Source organism: Halichondria panicea, chromosome 16, assembly GCF_963675165.1.
Source record: "Halichondria panicea chromosome 16, odHalPani1.1, whole genome shotgun sequence".
Classification (NCBI taxonomy): Eukaryota; Metazoa; Porifera; class Demospongiae; order Suberitida; family Halichondriidae; genus Halichondria; species Halichondria panicea.
The window spans coordinates 851,022-873,206 of record NC_087392.1 but is presented as its reverse complement, the minus strand read 5'-3'; the positions used below and the strand labels follow the sequence as shown (position 1 = coordinate 873,206).

Genomic DNA, 22,185 nt, shown 5'->3' with positions numbered 1-22,185 from the left:
CGTGAGTGGAGACTATTACAAAATGTAAAACTAACCTGGGTTATCAATATTCCCTTGACTGGCTCCAGTACAGCATTTGGCTCATGCAGTCTGTCAGCTTCTACAGGAGAGTCCCTGACTGCAGCCACTGAAGGTATGTGTAAAGGACATATGATACTCTCATTTTCCATATACGTACGCGACCACATCACATGTAATTGTCAAAACTTTCACAAGCTATATGCTGTGAATCATGAACACATGCTAATTGCCAGCGTAATTAATCCACACAGACAGGATGGCTGATAGAATTTGTTCAGAGTCATTTACAACACATAATTTGCATACTCTGAGGCACAATAAAAACATAAATTAATCAGATTATCAACAGTCTGCGTATGTGTACAGCCAATCCGCCCCAAGCTCTCCAAACAACAACACCAAGAAAACACTAAGCACCTTTCTTTCCACTTTTACTGCCTCCAATGGAGCCTGCTGACAGCTCAGAGCCAGACTCACTCAGTAAACTGAAAGATATGCAACATGATATATGTACGTAAACATTATTATCATAATTATGAGGAATCAATAATTTGCACAAATATACAAATACATTGTACTGCAACACATGCATGCTCAGTAAAAAATTTAAGTAGAATATGGAGTTGTTTACAGCACTATAGGTTATCGGTGAGCTAGCAAGACACTCCTTTGTGCTCACAGACACACACAAATCCAGTGGGACTTGTCACAATAGGCATGATCTGATAAAAATACATTTGGGAGCCTATAGCGTATATTCAACTACACATACAGATTTGTCAACAGCTAATAGCAGCAATTTTTGGAGGGTCAGCAGTAAAATTGTCACTCGGATAGTGTGAGAATAAGTACCTTTGAGAGTCCGATGTTTTTGGACTGAGCGAGCTCCTAGCATGCTGTGTGCTCTCTGGCTGTAATAGTTCTGGATAATCACTGAGAGGGGCCATATACACGTATGTGTCCACATCCTCCTTAGGCTTGAGTGGCTCGTACGTGTGGTTCTTGAAATTCCCCGTTGTAGTAGTAGGGAGAGGGGAGGCTGGTGGGGAGGGCAGCTTTCGTGTCTGTCTGGGGCTCTGGTAATGAGAATGCTCATTTGGCACTTGACTCTGATTAGACTTTTGAAGAGAGGAGTTGTTGGAATTAGAAGAGTTGGTGTTGTTAGGGTTTGGGTAGTCGTATTCATCGTCAGAGCCAGGTGCTGTGAGAATATCGTAGTTTTCCTTGGTTACATCTCCATTACGAGTCGATTGAAGGTACGTCTTGGCCGAGTTGACTGGCCGTGGGTGACTGTAGTTGTTGCTGTCCACGTACAGTGAGCTAATCAAAGGCTTATACCTGTAGACAAGAAAAAGACATACCTCACCAAATTTATCTAATTCAAGGCTGTACAGTGGTCAATTAAGAGGCCATAGCTAGAGAAATTCAACCTAACCATAATACATGGTATGGTGTTAACCACTATCAGACTCAGGTTACTAGCTACGTTAACCACTGTTAGACTCAGGTTACTACATTAGCTGCTGTGTGCACATACTTGTATCCAGGGCCCATGTACTCGGTCTCAATCTCTGTGAGCATCTGGTCAATGGTGGCCTGCCTGTGGGCTGGGGATATGCTCCTGTGATACCCCTCCTTACTGTCAGGGTACAAGCCACTGCTGTCCAGTTCATCTTGACTGGAGAAGTACTTGTAGGGTGCTGGTGAGAGGGAGCCAGTGAGCTGTGTGTGTGTGTGTACGCAAGCATGTGATTTGTGTAAATCTAATTACGTCTGTCTGACAATCGCGTTTACTGCAGTTAATGCGAGCCAAAAGTGACATCGTTGGCATGATAACAACAATAAAAGTGACAGACTATTCACTATTGGAAGGGTGTGTTCTAGATGCTCACAACAAGAGAAGCCTTTTGCGTAAATGACACATTTAAAATTGGCATGGAATGTTACAAAGAATAATCCAGAGGCAATAACATTTTGATAGAGTATAAATTAATTGATGTAGGCATTTTAAAACAAGGAAGCATTGTCTCTAGATATCTATTGTGCTCACCTTGTCTTCTTTCTCTGTTTTAATGAGCTTCTTGCTCCTGTAAGGGTGGAGTAATAGCATAAAGGCTACAAGCTGGCTGTATATCACTAGGAATGTCAGTTCTGGGCAAACTACTCAAAGTTCAAGTGATCATCAAACGGTATGCTGTGTAGCATTAATGAAGTTTGGCTGGCATAGACTACATAGACAGGGCACTAGAGAAAATGCAGTATTACCAGACAACTGACTCACGTTTGCTTGTTAGCTGAGGAGCGGACATCTTTGGAAGTTTTAGCACTCTTGGATCGCTGGGTACGAGGTTTAATCCCCTGAGATGGTAGTGTAGAGCGTAAAACAATAGTTAAATATGTTTATAATTAGAAAAGGCAATATACATTTAATAGTTTATATACACACAGCTAACTTAGCACTCTAAGCCAGTGTATGCACTAACTAATGTGCTATTGAAGAAATTGATACAGTAACATTAACTTTAACCGGGCATAAACACCCTGTGTTTTGAACACAATCCAAAATAATGCTCTGAGGTATTAAACAATATGTGTTATCAAAAGTTTACAGAACGAGCCTTAAAAATAAACAAAACAGTCCCAGGTCACTGTGTGTGTGTTTGAGGGTTTCCTTAAAGCCTTGGCACAGAGCACTTTTGGCAACAAGATCAATACGTTAACTGTCAGTATAATACGTACTAAGGACAAGATAATTGTAAATTGTAGGAATGGGCACACCTCAAGCAAAATCACACACAGCTAGGTATACAAAGCAAACAGCTTAGACAAAATATTCCCTATATATACAAGTAAGAGGATATGCTTCAACCACATTTGTATGTTTCTGTACAACTTGACGACCCAAGCCACCCACCTCTATTGCATTCATTCTACACAAGCAATTCTATACTAAAATAGCTATCACAGTGAAATGCTGGGACTCTTGATGGGAATGATCCCACACACTTACATGTACATGTGCTGGTGATGCTTCCCCCAGTGGTTGAGAGAGACTGCAAGGGTAGTCCTCGGGCTGAGAGAGAGAGTAGCCCGTGGTGTAGGGGGAGCCAGGACTGGCGGGGGGCGCTCTCGGTGACATACCATTGCTAGGATTGCGATGCTTTGGCTTGTACTTCTGTAAGTGTATGCATGTGTACAGTATACAGTCAGCCGTGTAAGCTAGAGATTCATACTGGCAGACACACTTTAAACCACTGATCCACCCACAATCAAACTGTCTCCTCCATAATGCTAGTCATAAAGTAAAGTCCTTAATCGTACCCTCCCTTGGGAATAATATTGTTGTTGGCCCAGATTTGTTTTTCCAGACAAATGATTTGACCTCAAAATATCTCATGCCCTAAAACCGTAACACAGTACAACAGTGGGACTAAGAGAGGAGTCATCAAGGGGCCCCCTGGCCCGCTGTCTAAGTCAACACTTCAAAGGCATGACTAACTGTGACATCACTGAGTGAACCTGATTATTCACTCCTACAGCACACTAGTTCCTTTTTAGTCTGGCACCCTAGTCTGCAGAGCAATGAAGCGTATTCATTACAAACACTCGCCCCCACACGACAATAATCGTGGCTCTGAGGGGGTGTCTAGTGGACATACTGATTTTTGGAACCTTCGTTGCAAGCATTTCCTGCACAACTGTCCATCTATTGATTCTCCATATGGCACAGTGACTATAGCAGTGATATAATTGCAAGCAGTGCCAGCTAATAATTAAAGGTGTCCAGCTAATAATTAAACGGTAGAATCAACTATTCTCGGCACAGACTAAAATGAAACACTTTGAGCATTGTTTAGTTAAGTGGGCCCATTCCAGAAACAATAGCTTTGGACAGACTATCACTCAATAACAAACAAGTTTCCATTTTGAACTAAAATGGTAACTATCTAAAGGGTACACATGTGACTACCTGCATTGCGGTATTGATTAGTTTGGCCAGAGCAGGATAGCCGCCAGTCTCAGCGTAGTTCAGTGGTCTCAAAGATCTCTGCAATAAAAACAAAATAAAAACATTAATATTGGGTGGGGAGTGGGAGATAACGCAACAAGCCACAACCAGCAATAATGGGGTGGATGATATCATGCACGGGTCAGAGTAAGGAAAGTTCAAAACACCTCCACACGTAGTGAGTGTGTGCTGTTGGCATGGTGCTGCTTACGCTAGAGATACCACAAGATTATCTATACATACCAGAAGTCATCAGAGCATATCAATAAACTAATTCTGTTGGGACTGTATGTACAGTTACCCTCTGGGCAAAGCATATGTTTTGCTAATCAGACCACCTGAATTGCAAATGTTGTAAAACATACATAAACTGTTGGACATGCTTAAAAGAGGTGACAACAGCGAACTCTTACATCATTGGAAATGGCAGGATGTGCACCAGCAGAGAGCATAGCCTTAGCTGTCTCGACATTTCCCAGCTTAGCAGCAATGTGGAGAGCAGTATTCCCCTCCTAGACATGTGACAGAGAAAAATGATGTAACTAGGAGCAAACAATGAAATGCGAAACTATAATTTTATTGGGGAAAAACCACTTTAAAGAGACCAGCATCAGCAAGATAAGCATAAGCACAATATGGCTGGTAAACAATGAGCTAGCTGATAATTAGTGATAGTGTGAAACATGCATTGCTTGTAAACTAGCGTGAACTACCTTTCCTCTGAGATCCAGGCAGACCTTGTGAGCAGCAAAGGAGGAGATAACATTAGCGTGATTATACTTAGCCACGAGATGCAGAGCAGTCTCTCCATGCTAGAAAAATGAATAATAGATATCTTATCAATCATCTCAAAGGGAGATCAAAGGAAGTCATGCATGCCAACAAATAACTTCAAAGGTATATGAACAACAATTCTAGAGAGAGAGTTCACACAGACAGCAATTACTCATAGGCATAACTTGCATACCTGGTTCACAAGGGATGGGTTAGCCTTCCATTTCAGCAGAGTCTTGACAACCTTTGCATGGCCGTTCTGACTGGCCAAGTGAAGGGGAGTGAAACCAGTGTTATTGATGCTGTCCACGAAGCAGAACCCGGTTAGGAGAATTTTAACAATATCGCTGTTTCCATTCCAAGCTGCCTCGTGCAATGCAGTATTGCCGTACTACACAAAGACAATACAAATAACATAAATTAGCCAATAATCATAGCCAATAGCTAGCTAGCTACATAGCCTGCTAGAAGCAACAAACATTGCACATGTACACTATTAAATACAGTACTGCAGGGCTAGTGGGACAATGGAACGCAAATTGCAGCTTGCATTTACAGGTTAGCATGCTGTACTGTACTGCTGTGCATTCGAGAAGGATAATATCTCCAGCTACAATGATAAGATAATATTTGCATGTGAACTACCTGGTCCTTTGTGAAGAGTGCTCCTTTGCTCAGCAGCCTCCGGACCTCTTTAGTGTTGCCACTCTTTGCAGCAGTTATGAGGTTCTCTGACAAACTCATCTTTTCTCTGTCTATTAGAACGTTGCTTGGAAACCCAGCTAGAGCAGCTCAGCTGTTTGAGACAACGTAGGTTACTCCGAAATAAAAACTGTCTTGACTTGACTGCACTGTAGGAGGTCGGTTGCTAGCTAGCTCTAGCTCTAGAGGCATACAAATACGTTGACAATCCCCTTTTTATTTATTAATAGTCTACTTTCTCAATTGCATGCAGAAACCCACAAAATATTATCATTTCCTGCAAAACAGGAACACACAATAAATCATTATTTCTTCACGGAACAAGAGCAAGACATATCACTACATGAGCAACAGCTGCAACAGTTTATACAATCTCCACACGATTTTTCCTCAGCAAACGTTGTTTCGCCTGAAGTGGGTTGAAGATCTGTTTGACAAACTTGGTCTCTCTTCGTAGGTCCAATGTTGATGCTGGCAAATACAGAATCGGAAATAGACGATCCAGAATAAATAGGATCAGGATTGGGCAGATTAATTATCGAATTATATTGAGACGAAACTTGAGCAGAAGAAGACTGCATCATTGGTTGTACTTCGAATGCTTGATTGAAATCTCCAGCCAGCAATTCAGAAAAAGAGAGAGCATTAAATTCCATTGTTTGTGTGCTGTTGTCTGTTGCTCCATCAATTTCAGTGGACTGGTTTTCAGGGAGACCGAAAAAGTTGATGTTGGAGCTTACAGGGACTGAGGATTGATTGAACACGTTGCTGGTAGATTGATCCATAGACAACATATCAATGTTATTGTTTGATTGATCGATAGTAGACATGTCATGGTGGTAGGTTGACATGTCCATTAGAGAGGGTATACTGGTAGCTTGAAATCCTTGTGATACGCTCTGATTTGATGGAGGAACATTTTGAAACTGTGTGAAGACATCACTTTGTTTCAGTACCATTTGAGCGGCTTCTGCGAGCTTTTGAAGGGTATTCACAGCATCAACCAGAGATCCTTCCTCAGGTGTATGGATGAAAGTGGAATTGAATTGAGCTTCATGCTCGGTTTTTATATGAGTTTGAAGTTCTGAGAGGTCATTAGAATAAAACGAGCAGCCTTCAAAGTAGCAGTTTATTTCATTGTGTTTGAGCAAGTGACTTTTTAAATGATGTGAGGCACTGTAAGACTTTCCACATCCGCCCACCTTGCACTGATAAGGCTTCTCACCAGTGTGCTTCCGAGAGTGTTTCTTAAGATCACTTCGAGTGGTGTATTGTTTTGCACAGTTGTCAAATTCGCAATTAAACGTATTTCCTGTGTGTAGCCTCTGGTGTGCACTCAGTCGATACTTGGTATTGAAAGATTTGTCACAGTCATCCTTCTCACAGAGGTAAGGCTTCTCTCCCGTGTGTACTCGACGATGAACTTTGAGTCTATATGAAGTGATGAACGCCTTGTCACAGTCGTCATAATCACACTGGTAGTTGAACTGTCCTTCGTGAGATTTTACATGTGTCTTGAGATTTCCTCTAGAAGTGTACTTGCGATCACAGCCATCATATTCACACTCAAACTGCTTGTTCTCAAAGTCTTCAGTGGTGGGTGGATGTTGGACTGATATAGGGTCTTCCATAATACACCTCCTGTACAGTGTATAACGAAGTAAAGCCCTTGAAATCACATACCATTTGACTTACTGATTATATCTTGGACCAAGTATCAGTACTAGCAGCTCAGTATGCAGATAGAGGGTGCTCCATTTTACACCGACACACGTATACACTGCGCTATACTGGTGGTATGACGTAATCATTACATCATACAACTAGTTAATGTCATAAACTTGGTATTGGGAAAGATCGTCGTTAGAAAAAAACTGTTTGAGAGATTTGAGAATTCAAGGTAAGTGCAGTACAGTAGACTTGTGAAATGGCCGACAAGAAAGACAAGTGGTTACCTCTAGAAGCCAATCCTGAGGTGTGTGTGTGTTTCAGATATCACTACATGCTATCATAATTATGAGAAACACACAATGATGTTATACAGTGTATAATACACACACTGACGCACGTATACATAGTTATCGTATTAAAACAACCTTTACAATAATAATTCTATCCTCATAGGTGATGAACAAGGTAAGTTCAGTCTCATTGAAGCTACCCTTTAGATGATTCGCTATAGTATGTCTCCAACCTGGGGATGGTGATGAGCTACCAGTTCCACGACGTGTTTGGCCTGGACCCTGACTTGTTGTGCATGCTTCCTCAGCCGTGTATTGCTCTACTGTTGCTGTTTCCCATTAACAAGAACGTGAGCACACACCATGATGCTGCGTTAATGGTTGTTATGACACTTCTTATCACAATAATTATAGGTCGACAATGAGCATCCCCATTCCCAGTGTAGCTTTATGTCAATTTCTACCTTAATTAAGTGATGTCATACATACATACATACATACATACATACATACATACATACGTACATACATATACATGTGATGTTCTTTCACAGGTCAGAGAAAGTGAGTCTAAAGAGAAGGAACGCATTGAAAAGGATGGTCAACTGGTTTCTCCTTCTGTTTATTTTGTCAAACAGACTATTGGCAATGCGTGTGGAACAATAGGACTACTTCATGCGATTGGCAACTGCCAAGACAAAATTTCCTTCAGTGAGTTAGGTATTGAACTGCCGTATGTGTTCAACTTTTGGCATTGTAGAGGATGGTTTCTTGAAGACATTTTTTGAAAAGACACAATCCCTGACGCCTAAACAAAGAGCAGATTATCTTGAGGAGGATGATGTAAGGCAATTTTGTATAAAATTTGTAAAAGTTTGCTGTATTGGTGTGCACCCTTCGATAGCTCAGTTGGTAGAGCGGTGGACTGTAGTGGTATAGATATCCATAGGTCACTGGTTCGAATCCGGTTCGAAGGATTGATTTTTTCTTTTTTCCATTATGTATGATTTTTTTTTTGGATTTTTTTGGGGCTACAGAGTATCTCTGAAGCACATGAAGCAAGTGCTCAGGAGGGAGATACAGCAGTAAGTTCTTTTTTGGTGAAATCAGAATTCATTCTGACACTTAACTCACTTTCCAGCCACCTGCACCTGAGGAGGACGTCAATCTTCACTTTATCAGTATTGTACACAAGGATGGATGTGTCTATGAACTAGGTAATAATTATAATATAATTATGATATATAATAGATGTTTTTCCTCCTTTTATTCTTTTAGATGGAAGAAAAGACTATCCAATCAATCACGGAAAATCAACAACTGACACTTTCCTCGTGGTGAATATTTGATCAGTACAGTACAGTGTACCTAGCTTAAGCTTTTTGTATTGACAATAGCCTTTGAGTTTGAGTGTATGCGTATGTGTATGAAACCCATGTTTGATATGCTTGTAGTCATTTACTGTCTCTATTCCGGCTGCAGGATGCTGCCAAAGTGTGCAAGTCCTTCATGGATAGAGATCCCACTGAACTACATTTCACAGTCGTGGCACTGGTGGCTGCTGACTAGATAGTGTGCCTGTGTGTGTGTGTATTGTCAAGAGTTCATAATAAACTCTTGGTATTGTGTATAATTATGAGTATTAGTTGACTTTCGAATTTACTGTTATCTTATCGTTTAGAGTTTGTGAATGAAGTGATCTTTATAATAATCATTCATTTTGATTCAAGATGGCGAAAACCTCATGTCAGACTATGAAGCTCATTTCTGGTGTCTTATTCACATTGATGGTGCTATTTGTCATAGTAAATAGCCAGAAATCATCCAAAGTAAGTCATCATACGTTCAAAAATTTATTAAAAAGCCAATTTTATGGTTGCCAGAGACAGTCAATATTTACTTCCTATTTTAGCTGGACTATAGCTTATTCATTCACCTAACATAATGGAATATCCAGAATGCAGCGAAGCTGGAGAGTCGCGTGAGCCAGTTACTGGCCTGGAATCAGAGGCGTCCTATTATTACTCTCTCCTCTGAGAAGTTCACCACTTTCGTCAAGAACAAGCCTCGTAACTACTCCATTATAGCGACCTTTACTGCACTCAAGCCTCAACGGCAATGCTCAGTCTGCAAGTGAGGAATAGTATGCTAATGTAATAGTTATTATAATTATATCCTTTTAGGTCAGCTGCATCTGAATAGCTTTATTTTGTAATTCTTTTTGTGCAGAGAAGCCTTTGATGAGTTCACTATCCTGGCCAGCTCGTGGCGCTACTCCCAGCAGTACTCTTCACAACTGTTCTTTGTCATGATAGACATTGATGAGGATGGTATGGATGCTTTTCAACTGGTCAGTTACCTCACACTTGTGTGGTTGATATTTGATGGGTCCTTTCTGTTTGCTAGATGCACCTCACGACAGCACCCACCTACTTCCACTTCCCTGCCTCTGGTAAAAAGAAACCAGAGGACAAGTACGATATAGGCAGGTAAGATGAGTGCCCTCGATGTGTCTCTCTCACACACATGCTTTCTCTCTCTCTGGTAGGCAAGGTTATCAGTCTGAACCCCTTGCTAAGTGGGTGGCAGAGCGTACTGGAATCCAGGTATGTACTGCAGTGTGGCCAGTCCTTTCTTTAAAATTGTTGTCTGTCATTCTGCATATTTATATTTGTTTTATCACCACTGTTGGTGTGCTCAAAAGAGTGTTAATTGTTTTCATTGTTGCAGATAGCTATAATGCGTCCTCCCAACTACACCCTGCTCATGATCTGGGTCCCGGTGATTCTCCTCGGCTCTGTCATTGGCTACATGAAGAGAGAGAATCTACACATACTTTTTAATACCAAGTACTGGGCAGCGGCTGCCATGGTAAGTAGTCTACAGTTACTGTACATGTGTATTAGCCTGTAGGTCAATGTTGAAACCGATAGTGTGTAATGTGTTTGTCAACACTCTCGGCATACAGGTGTGGGTGTTTGTGATGATCTCTGGTCAGATGTGGAACCACATTCGAGGACCCCCTTTCTCACACCGCAATCCACAGACTGGCGAAGTGGTAAGCAGTTCGTATGTACATGTGTGTATGTATGTGCTGTTTATTTGTGGTTTGTACGTTCAGGGCTACTTTAGTGGGACCAGTCAGTACCAGTTCATCGCAGAGACCTATTTCATCTTCGTTTTATGTATCCCTTGTTATTTATATAGCCAGAGATTGTGTGTATGTGCACTTGTACTGTTGCTCTCCCTGACCAACTATTTCAGATGCTGTTATCTCTGGAGGTGTCATCATGATGAATGAAAAGTTTGTGTTGTTTGAAGACTTGGGAATTCAGAAAGGTAGGAACTTATTGTCAGTGCATGCTTACAGTAATGATACCTCATGTATGTGTGTGCAGTCACCCCGATGGTGGGCCTGGGTATTGTAGTGATTGTGTTTGGCTACCTTCTCTCCATCTTTCGGCTCAAGTATCAAGGTTACCCATACAGGTACGTGTACTAGCTCATGTATATATATGCTTTTGTTACACTATAGTGTGAATTGAATTGATTGAATGTGTCATTTACTCTGCCCCACCTACAGTTTCCTTTTCCGATGATCGCCTCTCCCAACTTTGTGTGGTAACTCAATTATTAATTATTCTAGAATTATATTAAATATGAAGTCTACTCACTATCATTGTGTAACCTTGGCAATTATGATACCTTGTACCAGGAGTAGAAGTTATATTTAGTGACATGATTCACATCGTTTACATTTATGCAAAAGATTTATTTCAATGTCAATAATTATTATTATTATAAGAACCTTATATTGATAACATAGTTGCATTAACATACATAAGTTCATTGTCTGATATTAAAACTTGTCGAACTTCAATCTCCTCTCCATAATCACATGTGTGTCCACGTTCAAGGAAATGTCACATTCACCTGTGGAAAATGCGATGCTTAAGGTGTATCATAAACCACTATTAGTTTTTGCCTATAATTATTAAATCTAAATTATGTGATATACACAACTAACCTCCAAGTACGTCCGTGAGGGGAAGGCATGAGTCATTGCCAGTGAGTGTGTCAAATGCAATCATGGAGCTCTCAAAAGGTGGTAACCGTTGAATCTGCGAACAATTAACACAATTATACATACGCAAGAGTATATAAACTGTTTCTAACCTTGGATGTTAGTTTGCGCTCCATCTGCAGCTTCAGAGGAGCATGAAGGCCTTGGGTGTGTCTCAGGGTCTGGAACTGCACGGCTTCCCGGTTCAGCTCAAACTGCAATAGAATAGTGTGAATTTTCTAGATACTCTATTATATTACCTACCGTTGCTTGAGCATGTTCCAACGGATGTGGAGGAATTATATCAGTTTTGGCAGACGCAAATCTGCATGCGTGATAAATATCCAATACTTAAGACAGTAGTGTACCTTACCCATATCTTAATGTATCATGAACTCCATACGCCCCAGTGGACTTTTCCACTACTGACGAAGGTCCCTTTGGATCAACACCAACTGCTCCTATAGTTTCCTATCATATAGTGTAGACACTACTTATGACACTAACTTGCAGTCTCAAGATGGCTTACCATTATCAGAATCTAGGCAGCACTAGAGAGAGGAGGACAAGAGAAAGAGGTACAAGGTCTTGCTGAGGAGATACCACGTGCAACCAAACCTTATCACATGAAATTTGACCGTTGACCCCCCAAAAGTTTGATTTATTTTGGGGGGGCGTGGTCTCTAGTCCAGCTCCAGCATACATCCATTGAAAGACTTCTAGCCATGGCTACGTCTCAAAGCAGCAGCTTTGAAGACAGACAAGGGCCTCTTGAACCAGAGGTCCGATTGCTGTCTGTGAGAGAGATTGATTCATCATCCCATGCCTACCCAATGCTGTCCCATGACTATCGCTATAATGAGATGTTTGTGGATGAGACTGAACTGAGGTCTAAAGTGCCCGACCCTGTGGTGCTGAGAGGAGTGGGGGGGACCACATTGTGAGTGGCTACTGTGTGTTACTCTAGCTGAGTGCATAGTGGTCTATGTAGACGTACATACATACCCTCAGCACATGATACCGTGGCTCTCTAAGCCAAATCTTAGTACAATATATAGTACCATTATTTTAGACTCTATTTAATTTTACTGTCTGCAGATTTGGGCTCAATAATAAATTTGATGAGCTGTACCCGTCCACACTAACAGGAAGGGTAAATTCTATATCTATGCCATAATGGTATTACCAACATCTACGCTTCATTACCCACTACTTATGCAGTTAGCTCCTGAAGAGTTCAGGACAACGGTCGGTGGTGTGAATGCAATTTTGAGCAAAAGTATCCCCTTCAACTTAAAGTGGCTCATGTGTGGCTGTCTGTGTTGCTGCTGCACACTAGGACTGTCTCTCGGCCCTGTGTTCTTTCTCAGTAAACGGGTATGTTGAAATCTAATTTCTAACAGTGAATATAATTATATTAACACTTTCATTCATTCTCTTCACAGACCAAATCCCAGATTGTAAAATTCCTTGAGAGTGAAAATTGGAGATTGTATAGTAAGGTAATACATACTGGAATGGTATATCTCTCCTTAGACTTCACATAGTTTATTGTTATGTTATTGTTATATCCCTCTATTGTGTACAGCTGAACCTTAATTGGAGGCTTCATCGAGAGCAGTGTGAAAATTCTAATCTGAGACAATTTGTACGTTCTGTTGAAAGACCTACTAATATTAAGAGTCATCATAATGGTTCTCTTCCTACAGATTATTCTGATCGAGTTCGTACCAAAGCTTTCCATATATGCTCCTGACTGACAACTGTTCACTTTATGTGTGTCTCTTGTGTTTTACATTTATTTTCTGCATTTACATAAATAATTAATTAACACATACAATCATAGTCAATCTGCTATAATTTTCTTACACAAAAATAATAATTAGAATGGACAATACAGGTTGCCAAATAAATGCTACAGATAGAAGTGAGTGCTAACTGTAACAGTCTTATATAAATTATATAATTATTATATAGCACTACAAGTTCTAGGGCATAAATAAGGTGCAGTTGTGTATAATTATATTTGGTGCCTACTCAAACCAAGACCTCCTCCGTGCCTCTTCCAAAAATGGAACAATCTGCGTGGGAAAAGAATATAGAGGAGAAAAAGCTGACTTATTAACTTCAGCTAGTCATTCAGTGTGTCTTCCAAACACACAAATGTACTTACTTTAGCTCTTAATTCATCGTCTGGTTCAACTTGCATTTCACTCATACTGTTCCACAAAGTTGCCACTCCCAGCCTGCAACGATGAATGACTATCATACACACTGAAGACTCACACAATACACTTACCCATCATTATACTTCATCAATGTTGAGAACGTTTCCTTGTAAAATTCTAAGCCGGGACTCGCAGGGGGCTTTGCAAAGTACATATCCTGCACCTGTACCGCACACCACAAAAGGAAGGATTATAATGGGATGTTAAGAAAGAGTATGAATAGACCAACAGACCTTCTGCAGTAGGGCCTGTCTTTCTGTGGCCTCCACCTCGCTCATTGGCTACACAACACAATAGAGATGCATGTCTCATGAATAGCCTTGACAACCACGGGAAAAGATGTAATCAAGAGATATCAGTGTACATCTCGTTAACTATAATTATGTTACTACTTGTACTCCTGGCTGCTATAATAAACTTGAAGAGCACACACAAAAAAGTCTACAACAACATGAGCATAATATACAGGCATCACCTAGTGTACTCAGACGATGGACTCACCTCTTCCTCTATTTCGTCATTGAACCACTTCCAGAACCTGGTCAGTCCTCTTGGGGGGAGCTCTGGGGCATCCATTGTGTTGGTACTAGCTGCTCGGGACTGGGTTGTCCAACAACAGCTTCCACTGGGTACACCTACACTAGTCCGCAGGACTGGGTCTGTACAAGGATGTGTGTGTGTGTGTGTGTGTGTGTGTTATGGGGTATTTACAATTGAACAGCTTTGTATCCTTTCAGTAATGACAGAGTATGCTAGTTGCATCAACATGTATCACTGTCCAGTAAATCAACTAACTTAAGGGCTTCAACAGACTTCATATTTTGACAGAAATCAAGTCATTATTCAGGTTACTACCTTACCTCTGGGTTCCAGCATCACTTGAGACGATCTGCAGACAGTTGGACTCCATCTCTTTCCCATAAGCCTGGCTACAAGCCTCCAGTTGGTCGCCATCATGCTTGTGTGAGCTTACAAGAAGCCAAAGGACAAAGGTCACGTGATTTGAATCTGAATAAAGCACACCATTAAAATTAATGAAAAGAGAACAAAAGTTTGGCTACTTGGAGGTGTTCTGTGAGCATGCACGACGAGCAAACTAACAGTTATGTCAAGATCTTCGCCAATATCATTATCGCATTCATTGGGGCAGGAATCTTGGGCCTTCCTTATGCTTTCAAAGAGGTAGTTGAATGACTCATGATATCGATATTGATGTAATAATTCCACTGTTTACTTTGATAGGGTGGGCTAGTGGAAGGAGCAGTGATCATGGCTCTTATTGGAGCAATCAGGTATTGTCCCCTTCTCGTGATCCTTACTTGTGTGAGGACAAGTGTATGTACATCTGTCCCTGCAGTATAAAGGCAATGTTGTTACTGGTAGACTGCAAGGATCGTATACTCCTCTCCTCCTCCTACTCTCTTCTGAGAAGTCGCTCAAATGGAAACAAGAAGAGTGAAATTGTTAGTACTAATCAGCCCTGTGTGTGTGTGTGTGCCCTAGTTACCCCCACCCCCTCCTTAGACATTGCCGTCACCAGGTGGATCCACACCTGCCATAGAGTACGGAGATGTTGGTAAGTCACTATCTCTACCAGTACACTTGACAGACCGGACATAGCTCATCTACCATTGTACATGTTCTTGTTCCCTACAGGTTACGCAGCGTTTGGTGCTGTGGGCAAGGCCTTTGTTGATATTCTGATTGTTATCTCTCAAATTGGTAAGTCAGTCGGTCCTTGCTGTGCTCAGTACCTACCCATCATCATCCACAGGTTTCTGCTGTGCTTATCTCATATTCATCTCTGAAAACCTGTACAGTATCTTTCCAATGTTTCCCCAGTGAGTTGCATACAGTATGTACAATACTTATGTAAATAGTTGAACTCTTGGTTATCTCAAGTAATTTTTTGCATTTTACCAAAATTCCAATGCCTGATTTTACATCACACACACACACACACACCATCTGTAGGCTTGGTATTCTGTTCTCTCTGCTGTTGCCCTTGGCACTGCTGTCTAATCTACGCTCGTTGAATCGTCTGGCCCCATTTAGTCTGTTTGCTGACTTTGCCAACATTTTTGCATATGGGATAGTGTTCTATTTCGACATGGAACACTTCCACCTGATCCAGTAAGTCCAGTGTAGTAATCTCATTCCTATTTAACTGATACTGTTCTCCAGTATCCATATACGGAACTATTCGCTGGAAGGTCTGCCATTTTTCCTGGGAATTGCTATCTACTGTTACGAGGTACTTTAATTAAGTGTGGATCCTTGTTTTTTACATTCGTTTCTAAACATGTGATGTCATTATTTACTTTGACTCCAGGGTGCTGGCATCATTCTCTCACTGGAAGGCTCGGTTGCCAAGGAGATGAGAGGAAACTTTAGATGGTAAGAATCAATGTGAAATGCTCACAGTTTAACTACAAACATTACTCTGCAGGATATTCACATTATCCCTAGCCCTTGTGACTATACTCTACATCACTTTTGGTGTGTGTGGGTATCTGGTGAGTGGCTGCATGTGGTCATTACTAGTACTTGTCTCTGTCTAACTCTTGTGTTTTATTTGTTTGTCCCTCATCAGTCGTTTGGTCAGGAGACAGAGAGCATCATCACACTCAACCTGCCCGGTGGAGCTTTCCCCTTCATCGTTAAAGGTTGTCTTTGCTTCTCTCTGTTCTTCACCTACCCCAGTGAGTGCGGTCTTTATGTAATTATGAGGAATGTGGGCCAGTTAGAGTGCCTCTATAGTGTACTGCCAGTTAGAGTGCCTCTATAGTGTACTGCCAGTTAGAGTGCCTCTATAGTGTACTGCCAGTTAGAGTGCCTCTATAGTGTACTGCCAGTTAGAGCCTCTATAGTGTACTGCCAGTTAGAGTGCCTCTATAGTGTACTGCCAGTTAGAGCCTCTATAGTGTACTGCCAGTTAGAGTGCCTCTATAGTGTACTGCCAGTTAGAGTGCCTCTATAGTGTACTGCCAGTTAGAGTGCCTCTATAGTGTACTGCCAGTTAGAGTGCCTCTATAGTGTACTGCCAGTTAGAGTGCCTCTATAGTGTAGTGCCAGTTAGAGTGCCTCTATAGTGTACTGCCAGTTAGAGTGCCTCTATAGTGTACTGCCAGTTAGAGTGCCTCTATAGTGTACTGCCAGTTAGAGTGCCTCTATAGTGTACTGCCAGTTAGAGTGCCTCTATAGTGTACTGCCAGTTAGAGCCTCTATAGTGTACTGCCAGTTAGAGTGCCTCTATAGTGTACTGCCAGTTAGAGCCTCTATAGTGTACTGTTATTTGAGTGGATGTCTTCTTGCCCCCCCCCCCCCCCCCCAGTCATGATGTACCCAGTGGCTCTTATTCTGGAGAGGATGTTCTGTATCAATAAGGACGCCGTTGACAGCAATTCTGCCTACTGGAAAGGGGTGAGTAATTAAATTAATGTATGTAGCCAATTCTTAGCCAACCATTGTTGTCATAGCAAGCCATACTATTTACCTTTCATTCATACCCCCCCCCCCCCCTCATACACACACACCCTAGAGTGTCCTCCGCACGGGCCTGGTGGTGGTGTCTGGACTGATTGTGATCCTGGTGCCTGACTTTTCCACGCTCATGGCGCTGGTCGGCTCTGGAGCGTGTACTCTACTTGCGTTCATCTTCCCCGGCATGTTCCATTGGGTCATCTTCAAAGAGTGAGTGGGCCCATCCCTATGTTATTAACTCTCACTGCATACAGTTGTACCTTACAACAAAGCCTGCATAAGAGTTTGTACTTTTTTTAAGTTGCCAGTATAGTCATGTTTGAATTTCACAGGGACATAAGTAAAGCTGGTCTTGCTTTCGACGTATTCCTGATCCTACTTGGAATCATAGGGTAATTGACATTGAGTGTGTGTTGTTGTTGGTTGTGATATTTCTTACCCTGCAGGTCAATCATTGGTATCCGTGATGCTCTAACCAGACTCTATGATGACTCCACCTCCACTCATAAAGTTCAAGATGTACTAACAACAATGGACTATCTTAACTCAACAATGGCCAATACCATTTCTTCAACTTTATCTTCCACTGTAGGCGGAACTTAATGTTTGCAATTTTATAATTATTTATGTTAATTAACTGTGTTAGTTTGGTCTTGACACAACAATGATGAATATTTAACTCTTGATTTATTTTATTTTTGTGCAAACGAGATATTTCAAAAACACTCGTTTCAACATAATGTATATAAAAGTCAAAATTCACAATGCATGGGAGGAGGAGGGTGGGTACTGGTTATCACTACATAATTATAAACTAGCTAGAACATTAAAAAAATTCACAATGCAATTGGAGCCGGGGTTGTTGGTTACTATATAACGAGATCATAGCCTAGTAGAGAGTCAGCAATGACACTACAGAGAGAGATCAGTTTGAATGGAGGGTTCTTGACAATCTCCAGAGCATGTGGAATCGAGTCAGTGATCCAAAAGTTGGCAAACTGGACCTGGGACTCGTCCCTTGGCATGAACTTTTTCCATGACTCTTTAGGGAAGACAGGGTGGGTCACAAAGACACTGATCTTGCTTGCTCCTCCCGTATGTAGTGCCTGCATGATTGCAGATATATATACATCACCAAGAAGCATGTATATCCAACAAGATAATTATAAAGAGTTACCATAGAAACTTCACGACTATGTATGGACACTCAAATTTACGTAGCTAGAAAGGAGATCATTAGTCAATGGAACTCTATACTACCACCGACTGCTACTCACTTTGGCACACTCCACAAGAGTCCCTCCAGTTTGCACCAGATCATCCACTATCACCACGTGTCTGCCACTAGGATTACCTGCAGGGGGAGCACCGTTGGTTAGCGTTGGGCTAGACTTTCTAAGCTTTCAGAAAATCAATTAAGATTGAACACACAGAATTCAAGTTATGGAAGCTAAAAGATTCCCCAAACTATATTAAGGGGCGGGGGGATGCATCTTTCAACAGCCGTAACTTTAGTATTATTGATCCAATTTCAAAAATGTTTTGATTTTCTGAAAGCTTAGAAGGAGACCTTTCCAACGATGTATTAAAATCAAACATTTGGTTGGGACCATAATTTGTCATTTTTCGGCCTTGGACCATGGGCTATGACAAATCCATGGTATGGCTAAATTGACCAATACTCTTATCTCTCAAATAAGAACTTTGGTGATACCATTTGAAAGGTATCTTTTCAAGCTTTCATAAAATAAAATTAATTTTGCATTCGGACTAACGAAATTCAAGTTATGGCAGCTGAAAGAGTCCTCAGATATTAAATACAGAGGGGGTAATTGAACATCTTTGAACGGCCATAACTTTAATGCCGTTGATCCAATATTAAAAATTTTAAGATTTTCTGGAAGCTTAGAAATATACCTTTCAAATGATGTATTTTAATCCAAAATCTTGTCGGGGCCTTAATTTGTCATTTTTCGGCTTTGGAACATGGGCTATTTATTATCCATGGTATGGCCAATTTGGCAATTTTATTTATCTCTCAAATATAAACTTTGATGACACTATTTAAAAGGTATCTTTTTAAGCTTTCAGAAAATCATTGAAGTTGAATTCACAGAATTCAAGTTATGGGAGCTGAAAGAGTCCCCGAACCATTGATTAAACGAATAGGGGGGGGGGTTGTAGTTGAATATCATTATTTTATCATTGACACAATTTCATTGATTGTCTGAAAGTTTAGAAAGATACCTTTCTCAAATGGTGTGTTTACAGTTTACAGTAGATCTCTATATACAATGGAGGACCTAGTAATTGCCTTTACCTTCTCTGACAGACACCATTCTGTTGTCCCCCTCCCCCCGAACCTTGATGCAGGTGATTGTGGGCCATTGGTCCAGGTCCGAGTGGAATCTCTTCCAGGCTCCCTCATCAGGGAACGCTATGGAGAGATTGTCGGAGTCAGGCAGCTTTTTCAGCACTTGAATCAGCAGGGGAATGGCTGACAGCAACCTGACACGAGAATGGATCCAACTTAGTGCATGTTCATATCAATAATTATTTGAGAGCTACAACCCCAAAAAACATGAACTACCTTCTTCTGTGACTAAAAATTTCAAGGGCCTACAATTATATAGCAGTCTTTACATGTACACACAAGAGGCTAGTACCTCCTGCTGGACTGGACATTTAAATTAACGGTATACAGGAACAGGGCTCTAATCGGATTTCTAGTAATCGATACCTTGGTATCACAGTGTCACTGAAGTAGAATCTCTCCTGCAGTGCGTGAATGTCAAACACAAAGATCTGAGCCGGCCCACGAGCGGCCAATGGAATTGCTGACAGCAGTGTGGCCATTGTCTTGGCTGTCACAATCTGAAAATAAGTGCTGTAGCATCAAATTCAAGATAACACAATGTTTATAGATTTAGCCATGTTATAGTATTCAAATTCATGGGAGAAATCACTGACTTTTGTCTAAATGCCAGCACACACTAAAAATTATGCTCTACTTAGGCTTACTTAAAATACACTGACACATACCTACATAAATGTAATCCCTTTACCAACACACACTCAGAATGTTCTGAGCACTCACCTGTCCCTCCTTGTCGATCCTCTCCATTGTGGCGGTGGGGAAGAAGGGGAGGATGAGACGGAAGGACCGGATGAGGTAACGAGGCAGGTGGTAGATCAGAGACAGCTGCTCAAACACCACCGCTGGATTGTCGAAGCTCACCAGCAGAATCACTGCAGCGAAAGGAAGGCTATTATAAATGTAGTGTGATAGTTATTGACATCTCATTTTTGCTGTCATTAATATGAAAAGATGGCTCACCATCTCTTCCTGCAATTCCCTGCACGTTGTCGATGAAGATATCTGGCCAGTTATCCTTGAAGGCACCCCATCTAATGCAGTCACACAACTCAACACGTCGATACCTGTGTCTCTCCTACAAGACCAAGACCATTGCATTATTATATCACATGAATGGTGCACAACAAGATACTGTTTCTTAGTATTGTGTAGGGCCTAGGGACACACCCCCTCAGTTAGATTGAGCAGCCTCTCCTCTGTGACATGCACCAGGCTTCTAGCCAGGGTCTTCATGGAGGGGTGGTACAGCACCAGTACTGGAGGGTGCTCCCCAGCCAGAGCACTAGAGGAGTCAACATTCCCACTCTTAGAACGGTGAAATGGAGTAGCCATCTATTGTACATGGTACATGTTGATCTACTAAACAATACTGGTAAAGATCGTTAACATAAGTATAAATTTTTTTATCTACAAGTCATTGTGTAAAGAAAATAATGTAATAACTACTATAAAAGTCTATCTATAAACACAGCAAAATCTTTTCGATTTTATCTGCCACCTCTTTCTTGTTAATGTCTATAAGGAATTCAAGCACTTTTTCCCAGGTTGCCTTGACACCATTTCCTTCCAGCCAATGCATGAACATAGCTCGGCACGGCTCCACTGGACTGAGACTGGCATGAGCATACTGTGAGGCCAAATTATTCAGCTGAGTTCCGGTCTGATCAAATTCCAAAAATGAGCCAAAGTCTTTCCACTTGGCTGCTACTTCCTTCATGATCTCCACCCTCTCTAGCTCTTTGCCTGTTTCAGATTTCGATTTAAGGAGAGTGAGTTGAATCAGAGTCGGCTTAGCTGTAGAAGTATTCACACATACCCACTGAGTACACACCCACTGTGGCTAACCTTGCATGATGTCCACTGGGGCACTTGGTGATGGGGCACTTGGTGATGCATCAGTCGTGGTAGGAACAGAAACAGTAGGTGTAGCTACTATGAAGTGAGAAGTGTAGCCACATAAATAAATTATATATAGCAAATGAAGAAAGCGTTTTTCGTACCTGCTTCAGCAGTCAGAGGTGTCTTGTAAGTAGGATCTCCCTCACCTATGGCATGAAATAATCACGTTGAAGGCATGAATATTTAACATCGCTATTATATATTGTACCCTGTGTTTATTTATAATGCTTACAAATAGCGTACCTCGGTGTTGGACAAGCTGCTGGGCTAGATCTTCCAGACCTAGCGGGTCATTGTGCAAAATGATTACCAATTTATTGAATATCAGGGTAGCCTTTTCTTGACTGGAAACCGTTTGCACATACGAATACACGGCCGACATCAGTCTACTGACTTTGTTGTAATCATCGATTCCAGTTGGACTGACAATGTTCCTTGCTGCCGCTTCTCCTACTAACTTATCCTGGACCAGTAGATCAGCAAACAGTCTGGGCACAGGAAGTGTGGACAGGGCAATGTTCAGTTTAGCTGTGAATGAGCGCAGTGTGTCCAACTCTTTGTATTGGGGCATCTTTATAGAGTACTTTTACTTTTCCGGGCAAAGGTCGTCATGTCAAGAAGTAGTTTTAGAAGAAGTAGCCGGTTCTCATTGCATTGTAAGTATGGGA

General features: G+C 41.4%; 9 protein-coding genes and 1 non-coding gene across 11 annotated transcripts in view; 5 read left to right on the top strand and 5 right to left on the bottom strand.

Moving 5' to 3' along the window:
• The window catches only part of LOC135349785 (uncharacterized), an 8,346-nt gene extending 994 nt beyond the window's left edge, over positions 1 to 7,352 (bottom strand). Inside the window, exons 1-14 of the mRNA XM_064548395.1 lie at positions 7,202 to 7,352; positions 5,814 to 7,147; positions 5,450 to 5,595; positions 4,998 to 5,195; positions 4,744 to 4,842; positions 4,444 to 4,542; positions 3,992 to 4,069; positions 3,032 to 3,196; positions 2,303 to 2,379; positions 2,072 to 2,108; positions 1,559 to 1,743; positions 874 to 1,359; positions 439 to 506; positions 36 to 127 (exon numbers count right to left, since the gene is read on the bottom strand). Coding sequence (XP_064404465.1) covers positions 36 to 127; positions 439 to 506; positions 874 to 1,359; positions 1,559 to 1,743; positions 2,072 to 2,108; positions 2,303 to 2,379; positions 3,032 to 3,196; positions 3,992 to 4,069; positions 4,444 to 4,542; positions 4,744 to 4,842; positions 4,998 to 5,195; positions 5,450 to 5,595; positions 5,814 to 7,147; positions 7,202 to 7,317 — 3,180 coding nt within the window. The 5' untranslated portion in view covers positions 7,318 to 7,352. The remainder of the gene's footprint in view (positions 1 to 35; positions 128 to 438; positions 507 to 873; positions 1,360 to 1,558; positions 1,744 to 2,071; positions 2,109 to 2,302; positions 2,380 to 3,031; positions 3,197 to 3,991; positions 4,070 to 4,443; positions 4,543 to 4,743; positions 4,843 to 4,997; positions 5,196 to 5,449; positions 5,596 to 5,813; positions 7,148 to 7,201) is intronic.
• LOC135350173 (ubiquitin carboxyl-terminal hydrolase isozyme L3-like) lies at positions 7,339 to 9,158 on the top strand. Its single transcript, XM_064548905.1, has 9 exons — positions 7,339 to 7,481; positions 7,631 to 7,642; positions 7,689 to 7,817; positions 8,022 to 8,178; positions 8,228 to 8,310; positions 8,505 to 8,552; positions 8,609 to 8,684; positions 8,746 to 8,804; positions 8,950 to 9,158. Exons 1-9 carry the CDS (start codon positions 7,434 to 7,436, stop codon positions 9,034 to 9,036), a joined length of 699 nt encoding a protein of 232 aa, XP_064404975.1. The 5' UTR covers positions 7,339 to 7,433; the 3' UTR covers positions 9,037 to 9,158.
• Positions 8,362 to 8,444, top strand: Trnay-gua (transfer RNA tyrosine (anticodon GUA)). Its single transcript is given in 2 exon segments — positions 8,362 to 8,398; positions 8,409 to 8,444. It is a non-coding gene; the product is annotated as a tRNA-Tyr (tRNA).
• On the top strand, positions 9,157 to 11,279 carry LOC135350157 (magnesium transporter protein 1-like). The gene is made up of 11 exons (XM_064548888.1): positions 9,157 to 9,296; positions 9,425 to 9,600; positions 9,697 to 9,817; positions 9,874 to 9,956; positions 10,016 to 10,073; positions 10,198 to 10,338; positions 10,436 to 10,525; positions 10,589 to 10,652; positions 10,732 to 10,806; positions 10,866 to 10,956; positions 11,051 to 11,279. The coding sequence occupies exons 1-11, from the start codon at positions 9,198 to 9,200 to the stop codon at positions 11,064 to 11,066; spliced, it is 1,014 nt and encodes a 337-aa protein (XP_064404958.1). The 5' UTR covers positions 9,157 to 9,197; the 3' UTR covers positions 11,067 to 11,279.
• On the bottom strand, positions 11,210 to 12,215 carry LOC135350182 (proteasome maturation protein-like). Its single transcript, XM_064548914.1, has 6 exons — positions 12,060 to 12,215; positions 11,904 to 12,001; positions 11,795 to 11,855; positions 11,644 to 11,745; positions 11,495 to 11,588; positions 11,210 to 11,400 (listed from the first exon to the last, which is right to left on the bottom strand). Exons 1-6 carry the CDS (start codon positions 12,060 to 12,062, stop codon positions 11,327 to 11,329), a joined length of 432 nt encoding a protein of 143 aa, XP_064404984.1. The 5' UTR covers positions 12,063 to 12,215; the 3' UTR covers positions 11,210 to 11,326.
• On the top strand, positions 12,207 to 13,390 carry LOC135350178 (cysteine-rich hydrophobic domain-containing protein 2-like). Its single transcript, XM_064548910.1, has 6 exons — positions 12,207 to 12,470; positions 12,629 to 12,683; positions 12,752 to 12,907; positions 12,976 to 13,032; positions 13,119 to 13,178; positions 13,240 to 13,390. Exons 1-6 carry the CDS (start codon positions 12,256 to 12,258, stop codon positions 13,288 to 13,290), a joined length of 594 nt encoding a protein of 197 aa, XP_064404980.1. The 5' UTR covers positions 12,207 to 12,255; the 3' UTR covers positions 13,291 to 13,390.
• LOC135350180 (uncharacterized) lies at positions 13,354 to 14,756 on the bottom strand. Its single transcript, XM_064548912.1, has 6 exons — positions 14,619 to 14,756; positions 14,260 to 14,417; positions 13,992 to 14,039; positions 13,830 to 13,921; positions 13,704 to 13,776; positions 13,354 to 13,611 (listed from the first exon to the last, which is right to left on the bottom strand). The coding sequence occupies exons 1-6, from the start codon at positions 14,713 to 14,715 to the stop codon at positions 13,564 to 13,566; spliced, it is 516 nt and encodes a 171-aa protein (XP_064404982.1). The 5' UTR covers positions 14,716 to 14,756; the 3' UTR covers positions 13,354 to 13,563.
• LOC135350143 (uncharacterized) lies at positions 14,755 to 17,921 on the top strand. Its single transcript, XM_064548871.1, has 15 exons — positions 14,755 to 14,940; positions 15,001 to 15,050; positions 15,116 to 15,221; positions 15,283 to 15,334; positions 15,415 to 15,480; positions 15,533 to 15,599; positions 15,733 to 15,891; positions 15,943 to 16,012; positions 16,091 to 16,155; positions 16,208 to 16,274; positions 16,352 to 16,460; positions 17,093 to 17,181; positions 17,300 to 17,451; positions 17,574 to 17,633; positions 17,688 to 17,921. The coding sequence occupies exons 1-15, from the start codon at positions 14,839 to 14,841 to the stop codon at positions 17,842 to 17,844; spliced, it is 1,371 nt and encodes a 456-aa protein (XP_064404941.1). The 5' UTR covers positions 14,755 to 14,838; the 3' UTR covers positions 17,845 to 17,921.
• LOC135350152 (uncharacterized) lies at positions 17,907 to 21,010 on the bottom strand. The gene is made up of 7 exons (XM_064548882.1): positions 20,786 to 21,010; positions 20,579 to 20,693; positions 20,339 to 20,490; positions 19,982 to 20,115; positions 19,562 to 19,749; positions 18,519 to 18,595; positions 17,907 to 18,347 (listed from the first exon to the last, which is right to left on the bottom strand). Exons 1-7 carry the CDS (start codon positions 20,948 to 20,950, stop codon positions 18,111 to 18,113), a joined length of 1,068 nt encoding a protein of 355 aa, XP_064404952.1. The 5' UTR covers positions 20,951 to 21,010; the 3' UTR covers positions 17,907 to 18,110.
• Positions 20,996 to 22,185, bottom strand: LOC135350169 (uncharacterized). 2 transcript variants are annotated; one of them, XM_064548901.1, is made up of 4 exons: positions 21,761 to 22,185; positions 21,619 to 21,663; positions 21,464 to 21,547; positions 20,996 to 21,412 (listed from the first exon to the last, which is right to left on the bottom strand). In XM_064548901.1, the coding sequence occupies exons 1-4, from the start codon at positions 22,086 to 22,088 to the stop codon at positions 21,078 to 21,080; spliced, it is 792 nt and encodes a 263-aa protein (XP_064404971.1). In that variant the 5' UTR covers positions 22,089 to 22,185; the 3' UTR covers positions 20,996 to 21,077. The 2 variants fall into 2 exon arrangements, with proteins under 2 accessions (XP_064404971.1, XP_064404970.1); XM_064548900.1 differs by having other exon boundaries at positions 21,464 to 21,550; positions 21,761 to 22,184.